The following is a 17959-nucleotide window of genomic DNA, read 5'->3' as shown; positions in this document are numbered from 1 at the left end:
TGATTGCAAAATTTCTCGATTAGCTCGATTAGCGTTGCGTTGAAAAAGTTGGATGCAAGATTTAAACCTTCATAGTTAAAAGGAATGACCCGTTTTTCCCCGGACCGTAGCCTCCGTTTGCAGCGCGGTCAAACAGTGTCATTATCGGAAGGCAGCAGATTTTTTTTTTATCTTCCTTTCTTTGGCAGTGGAATGCATTCAATCTCGCCCGCCCAAATCGGGGCTGGTACATCTTCACCGAGCGAAAGAGAGAGATAGAGAACAGGCGGGCCAGATTCAGGGCAAACGGATAACGCTCCGGCACGATCGAAACCAACCAACTGCTGATGGGACGCAGGGCGTACATGGGCCATGGGTGGGGGCTTGCAATGCAGTTTCGCGCGATCCGGCATATCACGAAGCTTTGGTGCATCATAAAAGTCGAGGAATTTTCTCACGGTCCTCCTGTGTGTGTGTGTGTGTGTGTCCGTGCAAAAGCAGCGTACTCGCGGCACGAGAGTGATGGAAGCCCTGCCGCGCGGCTGTGATGGTGCTGCTGATGATGATGCTGATGCTGATGATAGTCATCACCGCTTGGGTTGGGCCGGCATGGCATCCTTCACGGGCCATCAAACCGTTATGCCGTTGTGTGGGGTGGTGGTGGTGTACGCCCGTTAAGTGAAAGCACTCCGAGCATAGAGACCGATTTTGGCGAACACAAAGGTACAAACAATGCTACGGGTCGGCTTGCGGAAGAGATAGAGTGCGGTTCTAGAGTTACACTTACAATTGCAGGAACTTGTAACTGGAGTGAGATCTGATTTCTAGCATGTCTTGTGCGTGTAGAGAACATCTTACAGTTGCAGTTTTGTGTGTGTCGAGGGAGAGGACGAGACCAGAGGATTGCTTTAATAATGTTCGCGTATCATTAATCACGCGATGTAATTGAATCAATTAGTACAGGAGACATACACACACACACATACACATACTCTGGGAGGAAAGGATCTAGTGAAGCTCACTTTTTTGCTCGGGCAACGGTAAGACAGACGTACCCGGGGACGTGGGAAAAGTCGGGTTTGAGGTGATTTATTGAGTGATTAATGATGCCAAAGCTGTCAGGTAGTGGAGTTAAAGGGCAAACGTCACCACGGTGACTTCCAATCGGGAATCTTCCTCCCGGACCGGCAGCTGGGCTGCAACTCATCACACTTTTATCCTTTAATTTAAGATGTAACAGTCTCTGTAGAATCCAATAACGTTCAACCACACACCAATAAAGGTCGTCGTCCAACTTCAATCCCTCGAAAACCTCGCATCCCGGAGTATTAGATTACCGCAAATTTTCAAAACTTCTTGGCAAACTGTTTATTGAGCCTGGAAGGGCGCTGCTCCCTTATGCCACACTCACTCGTAAATATTGTCCAATTCGTGGAACCAAATTTCGTCTGCACACACACTCAAACCAGGTAATTCCGTCCGTGCAACATTCCGTGCCCAAACGCAACCACAACCGAAAGCTTCCATCACCCACAGCATCACCACCGTTGCACGTCGGAAGGTTTTTTTTTTGTGTATGCGCTGCACGTTTTTGCGTTTTGCGCGCGATCGGCTCGCGTAACATATGCGCGCGGGCTTGGGCGTACGCGGGCGGTGGAACGGAGTTCGGTGTGCAATCTACGCGCCCGAGCCATTCCCGCATTTTGGTCCACCATTTCTCGGCAGGATTGTTATTGTTGCTCTCTTCTTAGGAACAGGGAATGGCGGGCGGAAAGTAAAAAAAAAAAAACAGCCAAGAAAAACAGAAGAACCGTGCCGAACCGGAATCGATTCACTGGAAGCGGCAGACCGCGAGGAACGACGCATCAACTCGGCTGCATGCAGCATCCAGCAGTGGTGGCGGGCGGGAAGGACACTGCCGAGAGCAGGGCACGGCACACAGCAGTTGCTTAAAATTGAATTTACACCATATGGCAAACTTCTGCCCCGGTGTTGGTGGTTTGGGTGGGCCCGCGGCGGCTGGGGCGGATTAAGCGATTCGGGCGATTCTTGGCTGGCACAAAATGCTTGGGAAAGGATTCTTCCATCCCCCAGGATCCCCCCCCCGTCAAACAACGCACGTAGCAATGGGTTTCTTCTTCTTATTCACGCGTCTGCGAAGCGCAGGATTGTTGTTGCGGGTGTTGCTGTTACATCTGTTGTCCGGTTTCTGCTGCTTTCGAACGCCGGTGTGGTTCCGGCGAAGGATAAATTGGGCAGCAAGGCGCTGGTACACAAAACATATTTTGCTCTCTCCTTGCAATGGACCCCGGTTTCGGTGCCGGGCCCAACGCCAGGGTACGCCGCGATGTGAACGACCCCATTTCGGTGGTGGAATGTGGCGTAACGGATGGAAGCGCAAGCGTTTCATTTGGAGGGAAGCCTTAAATATATTACGCATCTTTGTCTACGGAAAGCGCTTTGGCTGGACGCAAGGAGGGGCAGGTCAAGGCGACCTACATTGACGGCAAACTACCCCATTCTGTCACCTTTCACTCCGGCGGGATGTCTGATCGAAAACAAAAACGCTACAACGGAACGCCGTCTCGTGCATGATTCTCTATCGGGCGCTGTGATTGTCATATCCAATAAATCGCCTCATCATCACCGGCTCACCCCAAGAAAAAAGGAGAAAGAGGCTGAGTAGGGAGCGAGGGAGACGAAAAGGCATCAATCAAAACACTTGCCGCATTGTTTACCGTGGTGGCTGCGATCGCAAAACTACGCTCGTGTTCGAACGCCTCCATACCACGCTAGGTTTTGCTCCAAGCCCATGCCCATGCCCGCGTTTGCTGGCGCGGAAAATGCGCCAAGCTGTGCGACCCAAAGGACAGGGGGCCTTCTTCCATCTGCAGCAAGCAACGCACCAGCAAACGCAGCCCTAGCCGTGTCTAAGTCGTCCGGGCCGGTCGCTACTCGATCATCGATCTTGTCCGGACAGCAAAACTCATCCTTCAGGGGGCCCTCACGCGGGCTGAGTGGCACAGTACACGCGCGTGCACCTTTCCCACCGCGATGCGTTCGGACGTAATCGATTTTCGAGCTACACAGGCAACAGCAACGATCGCTCCAAAACCGACGCTCCAAAACGGGGAAACACAACGCATGACAACACACGAGCAGCAGCGAGGTGAAGAGTTATCTCGCAAGACCCTTACCGCGTGTACCGAAGAGGGTGAACCGGTGAAGACCTCTCGAGCAGCTATAGGGTCCAGCTGGGGTTAGCTTCTGGCAGCAGCAGCCAGCAGCAGCAACCCTTACCACTTGAACTTTTTCGAAAAAAAAAACGAGCGAGCACATAGAACGGGAATCGCGGGTTTAGTGGAGTTGCACTCGATCGCGCCTTACGGCAAGGTGAATACCGACTAATTTACCCATAATTATATATCTGTTACATTTGCTTCTCTCTTTCTCTATCGCTCTTGTTGATGGAGCGACGGATTCCCGAGGAGAACGAGAAGAAAGGATGCACTTGGACGCGTTGAATGCAGTCAAACCAAAACCTCTCGGTGTGGGTGATTGGATACTCTACCGGGTTCTTTACTGCCCATTCTTTTTTGTCGTTTTAAAGCCAAGGTGGCTGATACGTCAAGAAAGGCGCACACATCGACCCTACCGGTAAGGTTTCCTTACCACGGGCAAGCGATCACCTCCACCCCAGGGGCTTCACTGGGTGCTTCCGTTCACCTGGGAACCGGCTGAACCGGTGTGAACTGTACCCCATACGTTTGCTCGTAAACCGTCAAAACGGAAGAGCATGCTAAATTTCCTTGCACTGTGCAGGGAGAAGCAAAAATTAAACTTCCCATTTTGCCGCCACGATCGTGATATACTTTTCACATCATCACGTGCGATAAGTTATCTGTCTTGAGGGATGCGAGCGCGCGCGAGCCAGATACCTTTCGGGCATGGGGCAAGATGCGAAAGCAAAAGTGCACAAAGCACAAAGAGCAAAAAAAACGACCGCTTCACGCAAATATGCTCACTTCTCGAAAGAGAAGGTTCAAGATGATAAAAATCGCTCCACGCACACAACCGATAACCAAACTGTGCAGAAACCATGCCTGGGAAAACTGACCAAAGCCGAAGCCGAAGCGAAGACACATCCATCCCGCCATCCAAGAAGTCATAAATAAAATTGGAACAACAACTGCCCAACCGGCTTGCCGTTGAACTCTTGGCCACAACAGCGCAAGAACGTACACACACACACACGCGCAGGCAGGCAAGCCGCATCCAGTACGGTACCGAGGGTGTGGTGATCTTCTTGAAGCGATCCGAAGCCATGCGAGTGTGGTTTTACTGCGCGAGTATGTTACGCTTATCGAACTGGTGGCAAGCGATGTGTACTTCACCCTTCCGAACGCGGGTTTCGCTCCCGCTGCAACTGATTAATTTATACTACAGCTCCGTTACCGATTAGGCACTACGCTCAACAATGTTGGACGATCGCTGCGCTGCAAGTGACGTTTAGATAGTGCCCCGCGTGTGCAAGATAGAATTGATTGTGCTGCATCGTTTTTTTTGTTGTTGCTTCTTCTGTTTTCCACCTGATATGATAAGCGGAGGGAAGATGTTAGTGAAGAGCAAGAAGCATTAGTAGGTGGATTGTGTAGACACACACTCACACGACCATCATTATGCTTCTTTGCGTCAGAACACGCGTGTCAGAACAAAGGAAACACAGGCAGATGCCAGAGTTTGCGCAGCCAACAAACCGAACATCGTGTTGCTGCTCAGGGCGGCACGAAAAAGCTGGTCTGTTGTTACTCCATGAAATGTAGCGATGTTAAAAAAGTGGGCCTTTTGGAGGCTTTTTTCTCGTTGTTCGTGTATGCTCGGTACATTCAACAACCATTTATTCGCCCATTCTTCTCCTTTTGTTAGCATTAAAACTAACACGTTTTTGTGTATCGTTTTTTTTCGCCCCGTTTGAGGCGCCTACCGTTCCGTGCGCTAAATGATGTTTAAATAGGCTACCCCCGGAGGGCCTTTCTCGGAGTGAGCACAACTCGGAAGCGCTTCAGGAAGAAGCCAACAAATAATAAAAAAAAAACTCTCCCTCAAAACCTAAAGGACCTTTAGCGAAAGGCAAGGTGATGCTGTGTCAACGTGTGTAATACACACAGGAAGGGGCGAATACGAGACGCCGAATGCCCAACTGAAAAAAAGGTGAAGATTAATCACATTAGCTCACAAACAGGCAGCTTCCCGAAGTGCGAGGAGAGGGATCATTTAAACAGTGGAGGCCCGGGGGTTTTTTTTTTGGCTTATAATCGTCACTTTTCTTTAACAAAACACACACGCACAGCCCAAGGTCGATGGTGCGTCCGGTGGATTAAAACCCGCATGATGATGAGGTTTACAATGCATTTGGGAAAACGGGACGGAACGCTGGCTGGATATATAGGAGGCAAGCAGGAAGGAAGCGAAATTGTTGCTGAGTCAAGAGCTCCGCTGAAGAGGTTAACAACGCGACGGGCATGTCAAACGGGGTGGCGGCGATTGCCAAAATGCACCAGGAGTGTGCGTGTGTATGACGGTAGCAGGGGCAGCACACCATCAAGTTCAACTGGCCGCTTGGGGTCAATTGTTGGCCACTCTTTTTTTTAATTTGGTGCGTGTGTGTGAGGTTGTTTTCGGTGCAAATTTGGGCCCCTTGAAAGCTGATTTATGAATTATGGTTTATTATCCAATTTTCGAAACACTTCATAGCCAGATGAGCCAGCCAGTGTGTGTGTGTGTGTGTGTGTGATGGGTGGCACTTATGGTCATTTGGGTGGGACTTTAACACGAATCATCCGTAAATTGTTTTCGTTTTTCGTCATGTTCCTTTAAAAAAAAATGAGCATTCTTACCCCCTTGCCCGTTTGCTGGCACTTGTAAATCTAATTTGGATTTGGATGCGGCCATCCCAACCCATCTCTCCCCGTCAAGCTGCTCGGAGTGGAATTTATAGCCATCAGCGCAAAACATGCCATGTCATGCCCGTTCCAGCATTCCATAGCGCACCGTGCCGCGCGCCGGCACGTGCTGCTTTCCGACGCACGTTTGATGGGGCCGTCACTGGACCAGCAACGGTTAGCAGTGTCAGCGGGCGTCAGCGGCACACACCGGGGAAGGGTGGACGGCCACTTCCACAGCCGTCAACCAGGACCGATTAATGCCCGCCCTGCTTTGAGAGCCTTTTGCGTGTTGTGCAGCGCAGAGCAGCCGCTCCGATACGATTATCGATGGAGGTTTGGTGGTTGGAGGACGATCGTCATCATTCGAAGGAAGAAAAAAACACCAACGCAGGTACATAAGCCTTGCCAAGCGAAGGTGTCGATGTATGATTGGCTATTGACTTATTGTGTGTGTTGCTGCGTTGAGATCATTTGCGCGTGAGCTCTCTCTCTATGAACAGGCATTTAGAGTGCGATGCGTCACCAATCGTTAACCTCATTTAGCCGGGGTAATCGTGCACGATCGGGGCTATTGTTGCACACACACACACACACACACATCCAACACGGAACCCTTTGGTTGGTCACAACAAAGTTGGCATCCGCCGTGCGCGCGATATCCTCTCTCCAAGCTCGCGCGGGTATCATCATCATCGCAGCAGCGCAGCACGGTGTGTTGTGATTCCGCGCGGCCGATATCATTACGCCATCTTGCACAATTATTCAAATTACGCTCGCGCGCGCGTCTTCCCTTTCCTTTCCGCAAGTAGTGTGTGTGTTGTGTGTCAATGATGGTGGTGCTGCTGCTGAAGTTCCGAAGAGCTGTCAAACAGTGAGGTGAAGCGAATGCTCCCTTCCCGGGTTGGCTGTCCATTCCCAAGCACCGTACGCCCGTGGAACCGTGCGGCGATGGGGAACGGTGTGCGAGCGGAAAAAAGTATCGAATAACCGAATCAGTTTCAGAACCACCGAATGCGACCACAGTCAACAGCACTCACCGTTTGCGCGTCCACTGTGAGCTAATTTTCCTGCCCAATCTTTACCCAGACCCTTCACCCTGCCCCCCCCCCCCCTCCCCCCTCACGGTTGTCGAGCGATCCGGAACGGAAATACGTAAACGAAACGAGGAACGCACACGTTTCCATCGGTCACTTTTCCCAGCGCTCGACTTACTCGGCCCGGTAAGCGGATACTCTTTCCCGGTTGCGGAAGACAGACGGGCCGGGCCGAGCAGTGGTCCCTCGTACCAGGGTGGACGGTCTAGATTTCTGACCTCTGCGCCTAGAGCCCCCGGACCCAGCCGAAAGGTAGATAATTATCGACCGGCCGTTTTGTAGTGCGGTGTGTTTCGTGTCGTCCAAAAATTGCGCAAGCTGCACAACACAACCCCGGGACGAAAACAAGACATTACCATGCCCGAGAAGCAGCAGCCACACACACACAGCACAAAGGGACAAGATAAAAAGGGACGCTCTGTTCGCTGTGTTTTGCCATCAAGAGGTACAAAGACAAACGAGATGTCTTGTTGGTGCTGCTGCTGTTCGTCCTCGAAACTTAAGACACTGGATCGCACGACGCGGCACACGGGGCGATGGGATTTTTGGACCGTTTTCCCTTTCCGTGCAGGACACACTCGCGCAAAAACAGAGGACGCGTCCTGCATAATGAGTGTAGTGCAGACAATATTCGCACACAGCCGAGCGTATGGACGGAAATTTCGGCAGAATACGGCGAGCGGAACCGGGTCGATGGCATCCGCGGGTCAGGGGATGATTTGCATGGATGAGTTTATGGCTAGTCGAAGGATTTTGCCACTGCCTAGACACAATCGAGCCCATCATATTGTTGAACCTTTTTGGTTCTAGGATGGAAAGAAAATGATGAGCATTATTCAAATGACAGGATCAAGGGAGCTCTGCCCGTTTTGTCTTGGCTTTGGGTACGATTGGTACGAATTCCTTAGGTGCAGCTTGTGCGAATTTGTTACGCTACTACTCTGGGAAGATGTCTGATAAGAACTGTCCAACTGCAACTCGTAACGAGCCTAACAGGGCTCGATTGGTAACGGTTTGCGATACAATGTGCCGTAAACGATGTGGCCGTCGGGAAGGTTGGATGGATGGTTAGAAGTATCATGACGGTGTAAGATTTCGTACGATATCCAATGATTTCTAAGGCATCGGCAAGTCATTCCGGGACAGTACGGACAGCGCGTAATGGGCCAGATTTACATCCAATGCGTTATCTGTCTCATTTGTAACTGTTTGTTAAGCGTTCAGGAAGCATTTCAACGGCTTTTTACCGATTTCCGTGACTCCAGCTGGAACGGTAAGGCACCTCCCAAAGTGGTGCCTAATTTGATTAATCGTTTGCCATCACTCTTGGTCCCGGCCCGGTCCGGTGTCCACCGCGTACCTGATATACCGTGGTAAGAAAACCCATCGCCCGGTTCAGTTTTAGCATTTTTGCCTCTTAATTGCACAATTTCCCATGCAAATACCCCCGGCTGCGCTCGGGAAACGGTGGCACGACCCTTTTACCAGGTCGGATCGCAACGCAACGCGCAGTGTCCTGCACCGATTTGAAGGTGACCTCGAAGACGCGAGAAGACTGTTGTGTCTCGAGAGCGGGCATCGGGATGCGCTCGAAGGTCAAATTTATGATCACTTATTAGTTTCAGGTGTTGAGAGACAAAAGGGGTTGCAATGTAAACTGTACGGCGGCCTGAAGGTCTTGAAGAGCCCGAAACGAACGAAAAGGATACATTGGCTAATGTGGCATTAAGGGACGACTGGTACACAGAGGAGAACGAGCAAGAGAGTAACGGAATGAATCCTTTTTTCATCTCTTCTCGGTTCACCCCGAGTCCCTTTACGGGCTCAGCGATCGAGAGGTGTTTTCTGCCCGTAGGGCACAGCACATCCCTTTACGCTGGGTCGGATCGTGCTGAAAGCGGACGACCTGTGAGATGTGCCAGCGGCAAGTTTACGCTATTTATGACGCTGTTTTGTCATTTAAAAAATGGACATTTTAGTTTAATTAAGTTTTTCCATGCGTCCGCCGTCCGGGATGGAAAAGGTTGCCATGGAGCGGATTGGTAACCCTTTTTTTGGTGGTGGTTGGTAGCGTCCTTGCGTTCTCTTCTCCTCTCCTCTTGGTGTTGCGCTGCAATGTGTCTTCATCGCCTTGATTATTCCCGATGACCAGTGGTCAAAACAGTTCCGTAATGTGTGTGTGTGTCCCAAGAAGATCCAAAGACAGGGTCCTTTTTGTGCAACAATAGACCGTTTTGGAAAAACTCTCACCTGGGAAAACGGATGCGTAACAGAAGGGGTGACTCACGACCGAAGTAGCGTCTAAACAGACACGCTTGATGTTTCGTTCGCTTGCGGTCGAGAAAGTCGAAAGAGCAGCTTCTTCCGGCAAGATGCGCCGTGCTGCTGGGGTTCCGTTTGTTCGCTTATCAGCTCGGTGCGATCGCTGTCTTGCGCACTATTGTTCCATTATCTAGCTGCTCTGACGACACAATAGAATGCTTCAGCAGGCGCGACAGAAGGCGCAAACAAACAACAGACCAAGCATCTCTTCCGCAACAGGATCGAACGTCTTTTGGGATTGAAGAATGAAACACATCCGCGGAACAAACACAACGCCACGGTACACGATCTCAGCTGCCCGATAAGCGAACAACGCCGCCGCGCCCAACCTGGTGAAAGGCCTGTGTTCTTGGTGCGCCCCTCATATTCTCCTTAGCTTCACAAACAGGCACACACAGACAACGCACTCAAACTCCTTTCAGATTTTCACCTGGGCCAGGAGGAGGAACGCACTTTTTTTCGACGCTCAAAACAACATATTCCAAAAAAAACACGACCACAACAACAGCATCATAATCATCATCATCGTCTTCGTCGCCGTCGTCATCATCCACCCACCAGTGTGTGAGTGATTGTTTCTCGCGCTTTTTTTTTTGTTCTTTCAAGAAGGATGGAAAACGATCGAACCGGCCGAAGATACGACCGGCAAACGGCATTCGTTCCGCGTGTTGTGCTGCGAACGATTCCAAGCGCTCGTTGCGCGAACCGTTTTGCCGGGTTCGTCGCTTACGTTCTTCAGATGGGCGCGACACGCGGCACGGGGAAGAATGGAGAGAGAGCACGCGAGTAACAGCACGGCGTGTAAGAATGTATGTTTTGAGGCTTGTGTGTATATGCAGCGGCACTCGTGAAGGAGTGTTATTTTATGATTATGTTTTATGTTTCTTCCACACTCCTGCCGATGGCCGTGCCCGTCCCTTGTCCCACGGACGCTGCTCTCGTTCCAGATGCCGAATGCCGATCATCACCGTTCACCTTTATCCGGTGCCCGGGCCGTATACGTTCGATTGCATCGCGGCGGGCAAAATCATTCGGGACATTCAGCGGCGGCCCCCTTGGTGCGACTCGAAACCCCCCGTGCGTCCTCGCGCAAATTCAGCCTCCCGCCAATAGTTGTTAACAATATAATCATCAATTTGGCGGAGTGGAGAGTGGTTCGGTGCCGTTACGATACGATCGGCCCTGGTCGCTCCGGCGTGGTACGTGGTTGTGAATTCGCGTGAGCGCGCGCGACCGTGTGAAAATGTGCGTTTTGCGTTTTATAATCGATCGTGAGTGCGAACGCGGGCGGCTGTACCGGCTGTACTGTATGTACGTATGTATGTAAGAGTTGTTCGATAAACGGTTCATTCTTGTAACGCAACATTGAAACATCGGTTTCCCAGCATAACGATTTAGGACTTGTTCGAGCTACGATTGCCGTCCAGGAGCCCAGGAACTGTTTGCTTCTCAGATTGGAGAGGAAGGAAGACTTTCACCTTCATCCAGTCATCTGTCAAATTGTGGCCGCTGACCATCGGCCGAAACAAAAACGTCTAAACCCGTAATCTTCACACCCAAATCCCGTTGTTTTCGGTGGTGAACTGTCCTTCAGTTCCCGGGGTCCCTTTCTCTGTAGCAGCATTCTTCTTTCTCCTGCCTTTTTTTTGTTCTTCTTGTAACATCAAATCCAGGATGGTCTGGAGTGTCGCTATGACGCGATTGCATTGCGAGATGTGCAACCTTGCCCGTGGCTTTTCGCCGCAAGCTAAATTGCCGACAGTGTGCGCCGATCTGTCCATCTCGCTTGCACTCACACACATACATCCGTGACCTCGATGCCGTGATCAGTGAACCCCTTTCGGAAGAGGGGCACCAGATCCTTGCGTAAATGGTGTGCCGACGCCCTTTTCTTCCGCGCTCAAAAGCCGGAAAGGGGATTACAACATACCGGCACCAGTGGCCGTGTCATCCTTGCTGCGGCCGCTTGACCGAATCTTAATGAATTATAATTTATTCCAACGGTCAGTCCAGGAGTGACCATTTTCTTGACCAGAGTGACCTGGACAGTGGACAGTTCCGTCGTGCGCCGTTCGTTCTTGGCCGGAAAACCCAATCGACCGGACAATAGGCCGGCCAAGGATGTGCAGTGATAGAAAACCGGTTTTCCCTATTTCCTTTGCATTTCCGAAGGGATGTTGCATGTGTGTGTTTTGGCAATCGTTCTCACAGTGGCTCACCCTTTCAGCGGCCGGTCACTGTTTTCTCAGCGGATTAATGCGGGCACAGAAGAAACGGTCCTTCCTTTTCGGTGTTCCGATCGAAATTCGGACACTGGCCAGTCATTATTGTGATTATTTTTCGTAATATTTTTCCCTTAGGATGCCTGGCCGTCGTCTGTTTTCGGTCAGACGATCGAGACACGGGGAAAGATGGGCGGGCAATAAATCATCGAGCGTAGAGGCTGCAGCTAATGGTGTCGGGGCAAAGAATAGTTCAAATATTCCATTACCCCGATACGATACGAATCGGCTGGCCGGTCAATTCTTAGCCCGTGTAGACGTCCCCAGCTCGGGGAGAAGCGTCTTTTGTTTCTAGATTCAAGACATGAAGCGAGAATAGGTGGTGTGTGTGTGTGGCACGTTAGTAAAATAGCCATGAACCCCTTGTTCCTTACACAAACTCTTTAGGGGGCAGAACCACGCGTACCGGGTACCGGTTGTGTGCTCTGCTGCTGGGTATATTTGTTTTAAGTATTAAAAATCATAACGTTTTCATAAATCATCGTCCTTTCTGTTCCGTTGTCCTTAAAAAAGGAAAAATTTCCGTTGCCACATGCAACATACCATGGCATGAATTAGACACGCATCCACTTACGGTGGAACTTCCGTTTGCTCCTTTTTGACACGCAATTGTTCGTACGTGTCACGAAACGACCAAACGGCCAAAGATCCTCGAGTTCAATCGAACCACTCGGCACGGCAAGTAGTCCGCGGGATACGTGCTTGATGAGATCTCACCTTCAGGATCTATCGATCGTTCCCATCCGATACGGTTCGCGCGGCGGGCGGCGCACCATCTTGAACTCGCGCGTAACAAGAACCCCATACAAAGTCAAGCATGTTGTAAAACATTAGACCATTCTTTGCTGCATTGAACGGTAACAATCGCATTGCAGCGGTGCGCTGATAACAGAGGGTCACACGAGAGAGCACTTTCGATGGGAACACAAGATGTCAATTACAGCAACAAAAAAATCTCACCCGAGTAGGTCGGAGCCAAACATTTCCCAAGAAGTCGCCACATTTCGACACATGCGGCGAACAATCGTAGCGCTCCAGGGGAGGCTCCTTTTTATTGTGCCCTGCCACGGCATGACGCCCGTACCACGGCCCTCGTGAGGTGTTCACGTGGAAACGATATTATTGTTGCCGCCTTTGCCGTAAATTCAACCATCGGCTATAGGCAACCATGGGCACGGGAGAACAGTCTTGAGAAAAACAGTAATTACTTAACGATACTTGCAAAATCTCCCCCGGGCACACACATAATGTATGCCCGCGGCCAATAACGGAAAGGGTTAAAGCTGAAGGAATTCGGAACTCCTGCGTGGCGCGCGAGTTTGTGAGCCTTAGAAAAGCACAACAATGTGCTTCGCTGCAGCACCATAATGGCTTGTTTTTTTTTGGGGAGTTTCCGCCGGCAAAAGACTAATTGAATGAATTCCCAACACATTCCCATTCGTTGGCAGATGGAATTCTGCCCAGGAACGGGGAAAAAAGGGAAACGCTGATACCACGCGCACACCGGCATGACGCGGCGAAGGCGTGCGATGGTACGGAACTTTAGAACGGCCGAGCGCTGGTGACAACACCTCCGCTTCACCTACACGGCCCTACACGTTTGACATCGTTTGTCACTTGACGCGGTGTGAATGTGGTGACGGCTTTCTGGGTCGCACAAACCATGGCTTCCCCGCTTTTTTTTTGCGAACAGCAAGCTGTGCAAAGTGTGTGCAATGCCATCGAATCTAATTATCGAACAGTACTGTAGCCCATGCAACAAGCCCACTACAGAACACCCATGTGGAAATAGGAATGTTTTGCAGACGGCAACGATTATGTCACAGCTGTGTAAGGATGAGGCAGAAAAACAAAGTCTGCTGATGACTTACCTTCACGTCGCATTCCCATTTTGAGGCACTTTCGTAGTCGACAGAACTGACACTGATTTCGGTGGTGCTGATCGATGGGGCAATTCCGATTGCCCCGGCAGGAGTAGGTGAGATTCCGCCGTACCGAGCGCTTGAAGAATGATTTGCAGCCTGTAAAAGAGAGAAACAAAAAACAAAAGGAGTTAGCACTGCGAAGAAGTGATGCGTCCTGCAAACGAGAGCAAGTGGAAGCGTCCGAACGCGGCTTTAACGACATCAATGCGTGATCTGGACGTGGCCGCAGTTCAAATGTCGATCGATTACGGGACGGTGCGCCGCGTTCGCTCTGAAATGGGCGGCCTGATCGATGGATGAAGCTATTTAGCTGGCTTTCGCCATCACACGAGAGCAGAGGTTTTCCAGGGCGGATCTTTTTTAGCGCCACCACCATCACCTCAACACCCGCCATCACCTTCTAAAGGGGAAGAGCGCTAACCCTGTAATGCAGGGCGGCGCAAGCGTTTGCCCTTTTTTCGTGGAAAGATTAATTAGTTTAACCTCCCCCGTGTCGGCGTAATTAGTCGGGACTGACCGCGGACAGGCCTTACTGCTGTGGTATCAGTGAGCGGCAATCTTTGGTGGCGGCGAAAGTTTCCCCGCCGGACGGAGCCCGATAATGACTCGATAGGATTTCAGGTGAAACCAGATGGCCCCGGTTGGGAACATTTTAATCATCCATCAAGCGTGTGGAGTGTGTGTGTGTGTGTGGATTTGGGAGGATACACGGTTTCGGTTGCGAACCACGGCGGCCACCTTTTGCGGTCTCCTGCCGTTGAGAATGGGAGCAATTTGTAGCAATTTTTCGGTTTTTTTTTCATCCTTAAATTCTTACCATTCCTTTAGGAAGAAGTTCTGTGTGCTTCTTTAAGAACGAGGGAGAACTCTATTCCAGCCCTGCTTGGCGGCGCCTGTGAAAGGAAACGTGCACACGCACACCATGGTGTCTATTCTTCGGCGGTAGGCACCAATGCAGTGGGCCGGGTCCTGCTAAACTGTCAAACAATCGGCATCGTTCACCGTGGAACAACGGCTCCCCCACCGGCGGGGTGTGGTGTCAACGGGTGGCCCGCAGTATGGAGGGAAGGTATCGGGAAGGGAAAAAAGTAACCAAAACTTTTCAAGTAATTAGGAACAATTTCATTCCGGACGGCCTTGCTCGCTTTTGCTCCGCTCGAGGGCAAGTTTGCTACTTTTGTGCGTTTGTCGCTTGCCGTACGCAAACGACATCCCTGCGTGTCGCGCAGGACTGCCTGCTGGCGGGAAACGTGTACCTCCTGGCGTACTCTCTCTCTCGTTAGGGTTTACGTTTCAATTCTTGTACCATCAACCATCAAACAACGAAATATTGTCACAATTGGTTGTTACAATCATGGCGCATTCTTTCTGTTTTTTTTTGTGTGTTGCTGGTTGGACACAGAAGCATGTAAACTTTCCAACAGACGAATTGCATCCCGGGGGTGCATTTGAATGGCCACCGCTACACAATGGCAGGGGTAGGTCCATCTTCCATTCCAGGCCACAGTCCCGAAACTATTGTGCCGATTGTGTATGCCTAGCACAGCAGAGTGATTGTTGCGTACATGTCCCCCCAGTGCTGGAGAGCAAAAAGGTAGCCATTTTGAAATCAAGGAAAAGTTAGCCCTTGTCTAGAGCGTTCTATCCAGCACGACAATAGATGTGCCGTTTTTTTTTCTTCATTTGCATACATACTTTGCCTGCACGAGAGCACGATGCACTTTTGTGTGGTGCACGGTGAAGCAAAGCAAAAGCAAAACAACCATTCTTTCGGAAACGGTGCTATGCTTAGAAGGTTGCGATGGGCAAATCCGGCAAATCCGGGGCCGTGGGAAAGGGACCCCCATACGGTACCGGCGACCAAAAACAAAAACCCCCCGCTAAAGCCTGACCCGGGGCAAGATCGTAAAAATGGTTCAAAGTTACATCTTCGACAGATTGATTTGCGGAGAAGCATAAATTTCTCTTCCGGTGGTCCGACGTGTTTGGCAGCTCCGTATCTAATTGACACTCGCCTCCGACGGTTGCTGGGTGGAATGGAAAATGGAAAACAAAACGAACGTAAACACACACACACACACCATAACACCACCCAGAAGCAAACATACCGGGTGCACCGAAAGCCAAGACGGGAATCTGTTGCCAATTCGGTGCGGTGTTTGCACCGGTTAAAATGGGTGATAAATTGAGCAGTAACAACTCACTAGAGTGCGCATAGGAGCACTTTGTCTCCCGATTGATGCAGGAGCGGGTGTCGTGGCTGGGTGCACTTTCACGCACGGATGGAACCCATTTTTGCCAATATGAATTTCAATTTTCAAACCACAAAATCGGTCCACCGCCTCATGCTTGGAAGGATCAATCGAGAAGGGAAACTCCGCGCCGTGCGGCTTTGAAGTGAAGGCTATAAATCAAAGCCTCAATATTCCTTCTTTTGCATGCCGAGAATGAGCAGATGAGGAAGATACAGGAGACACAAGTAAAGCAGGGAAGGGAAACAAAACAATAAAAAATAGCATGACGTTAAGCATAAGCAACACCCGAGCGGTAATGGGATATTAACGGATCTTCGCTTCTCCCACTATTTTACCCCGTTTAACGTAAATTAGCGAACCCGCGTCTACTTCTCCGTTTTACTTCTCTCAACCGCCGCCACCACCACCAGGAGCAGCAATCACGTGGTCAAGGTTCGCGGTGGTCCAGAACAGCCAGACGATGATCTGGATCTCGCTCTCTTGCCCAGGTCGGTAAAGTGCCCTCCGGGAGGCGAGCAGCAGGAGCAGTTTCGCGCGCTTCCGAATGCTGACGCACGTAGCACGAAGGCGCGCACACACTTGGGGCTTGTCTGTGCCCGAGTTTGTGTCTGCAATCTGCATATAATCATAATAATATGTAATAATGCACCGCGGACACACTACCGGGGCGAGCCGGCCGAAGATTGCCGTATGCCCACACCACGTGCAATTTTTTCGGATCGTTCCCCCCGGTAGCATTTGCATGCTGGGAAATCCTTGCGCCCGTGTGTTGGGGGGGATGTGAGATTTAAGTTTTCCTTTTCAATTACATCTCGGCTCACAGGTCATTTCATTACCCGTACTGGTCAGCAGCTTCACCGGAGGTTGCCGGTGAAGATCAAAGCACAACACTACCGAATTTGCCATCGCGCACGCCTCTATTCCATGCCACCGGAGCGCCGTGTGCAAATGTGTGAGGAAATTTGAAATTTAAATAACTGCGCCGCCTGCCAATGTGGAGCACACGGGACCGGGTTGATTCTCATTATTTATCTCATTACGCTGGCGCTTGGGTAACACAACAACAGCAACAAAAAAGCTGTGGGTGCTGGCTGAATTGTTTATGAATCTCTTGGGCTGCATTCTGGGATAATTAGAGTGTGCAGCGAGTGTGCGAGTACTGCCGCAAGGTAGGCCGCATCAGCCAGCACACCGCATAAGGCACCGGCAGCTAATATGTAGTGCAATCTGTGTGTGTGTGTGTGCGCGATTGGCGGTTCGCGGGGATGAAGATGTGTACGCTTCGTTTGCCATCACCTACCGGATGGTCAATGCACCGGTGATGCAGCAGCGATGAGAATTGCTTAATTTAAGATTATCGCTCAATTTGTAACCCATCGGTACCTTTGGTCGGTGCATTCCGGTGTGTGGTAGGAAATGGGTTGCGGCCGTTTTGCTGTCCCCAGTCGATCGGGTTGTGTCGATGTGCAATGTGTGCGGGATCGGGTGCGAGACTTGGGAATGCAATCTGTCGGTGGTTTGTGTTTGATGTGCAATTTTTGTTTAATTTAATTTCCATTTTTTTGTTTGGGTCATTTCTTTAAGTTCATGTTTGTTTTGTCAGTCCAATAAGATGCTTCAAAATTGGAGTTAAAAATGATTACTTATTCGCCCATTGCGTTTATCTCATCCGATGCATTATTATCTGAATAAACTGACTCCACCGATTCAAATTCATACCTATTCCCACCTATTTCCTTCATTTCCTTGTTAGTCTCTCTCTCTCACACACCCACATTCTGTGCCTCTCGTTATCATCCATCACGTCGCCAGCGGGCAGCAAAATCGGGATAATTAAATTAAAAAATCCCGATGATACACCTATTTATCTAGATCCCTGGGTTTCGTAAGTGAATCCTCCCATTCCATCGCTTCCACCGAGTTGTGGCCCACAAGTTACAGCACAGCACAACCCCGTGTGTGTGTGTGCCCTGTCCTGTCCTAAGGGCAAACCAGTGTGAGGGTGTTGGCATATCCCATCCGGCACGGTGTTGGCTGGGACTGGGTCGTGCTGCTTTCCTGCCCGAGCGAGGGCGGATTGGATGCATAACGAGATAATTTTGTGGTTCGTTGGAAGATAATTGATTATGAACCCTCCCCATGTCCCCCTGTTTTCCA

The 17959-nt window shown here is 50.5% G+C and overlaps 1 protein-coding gene across 3 annotated transcripts in view; it reads right to left on the bottom strand.

Annotated features, from left to right (window-relative positions):
* Positions 1-17959, bottom strand: part of LOC1273419 (steroid receptor seven-up, isoforms B/C) — an 82452-nt gene that overhangs the window by 42813 nt on the left and 21680 nt on the right. For all 3 annotated transcript variants that reach the window (XM_312394.5, XM_003436103.2, XM_061652696.1), the window contains exon 2: positions 13494-13643. In XM_312394.5, coding sequence (XP_312394.4) covers positions 13494-13643 — 150 coding nt within the window. The remainder of the gene's footprint in view (positions 1-13493; positions 13644-17959) is intronic.

This window comes from Anopheles gambiae, chromosome 2 (genome assembly GCF_943734735.2).
Source record: "Anopheles gambiae chromosome 2, idAnoGambNW_F1_1, whole genome shotgun sequence".
NCBI lineage: Eukaryota > Metazoa > Arthropoda > Insecta > Diptera > Culicidae > Anopheles > Anopheles gambiae.
Note: the sequence above shows the minus strand (reverse complement) of the source record. Positions and strands in the feature narration are given on the sequence as shown.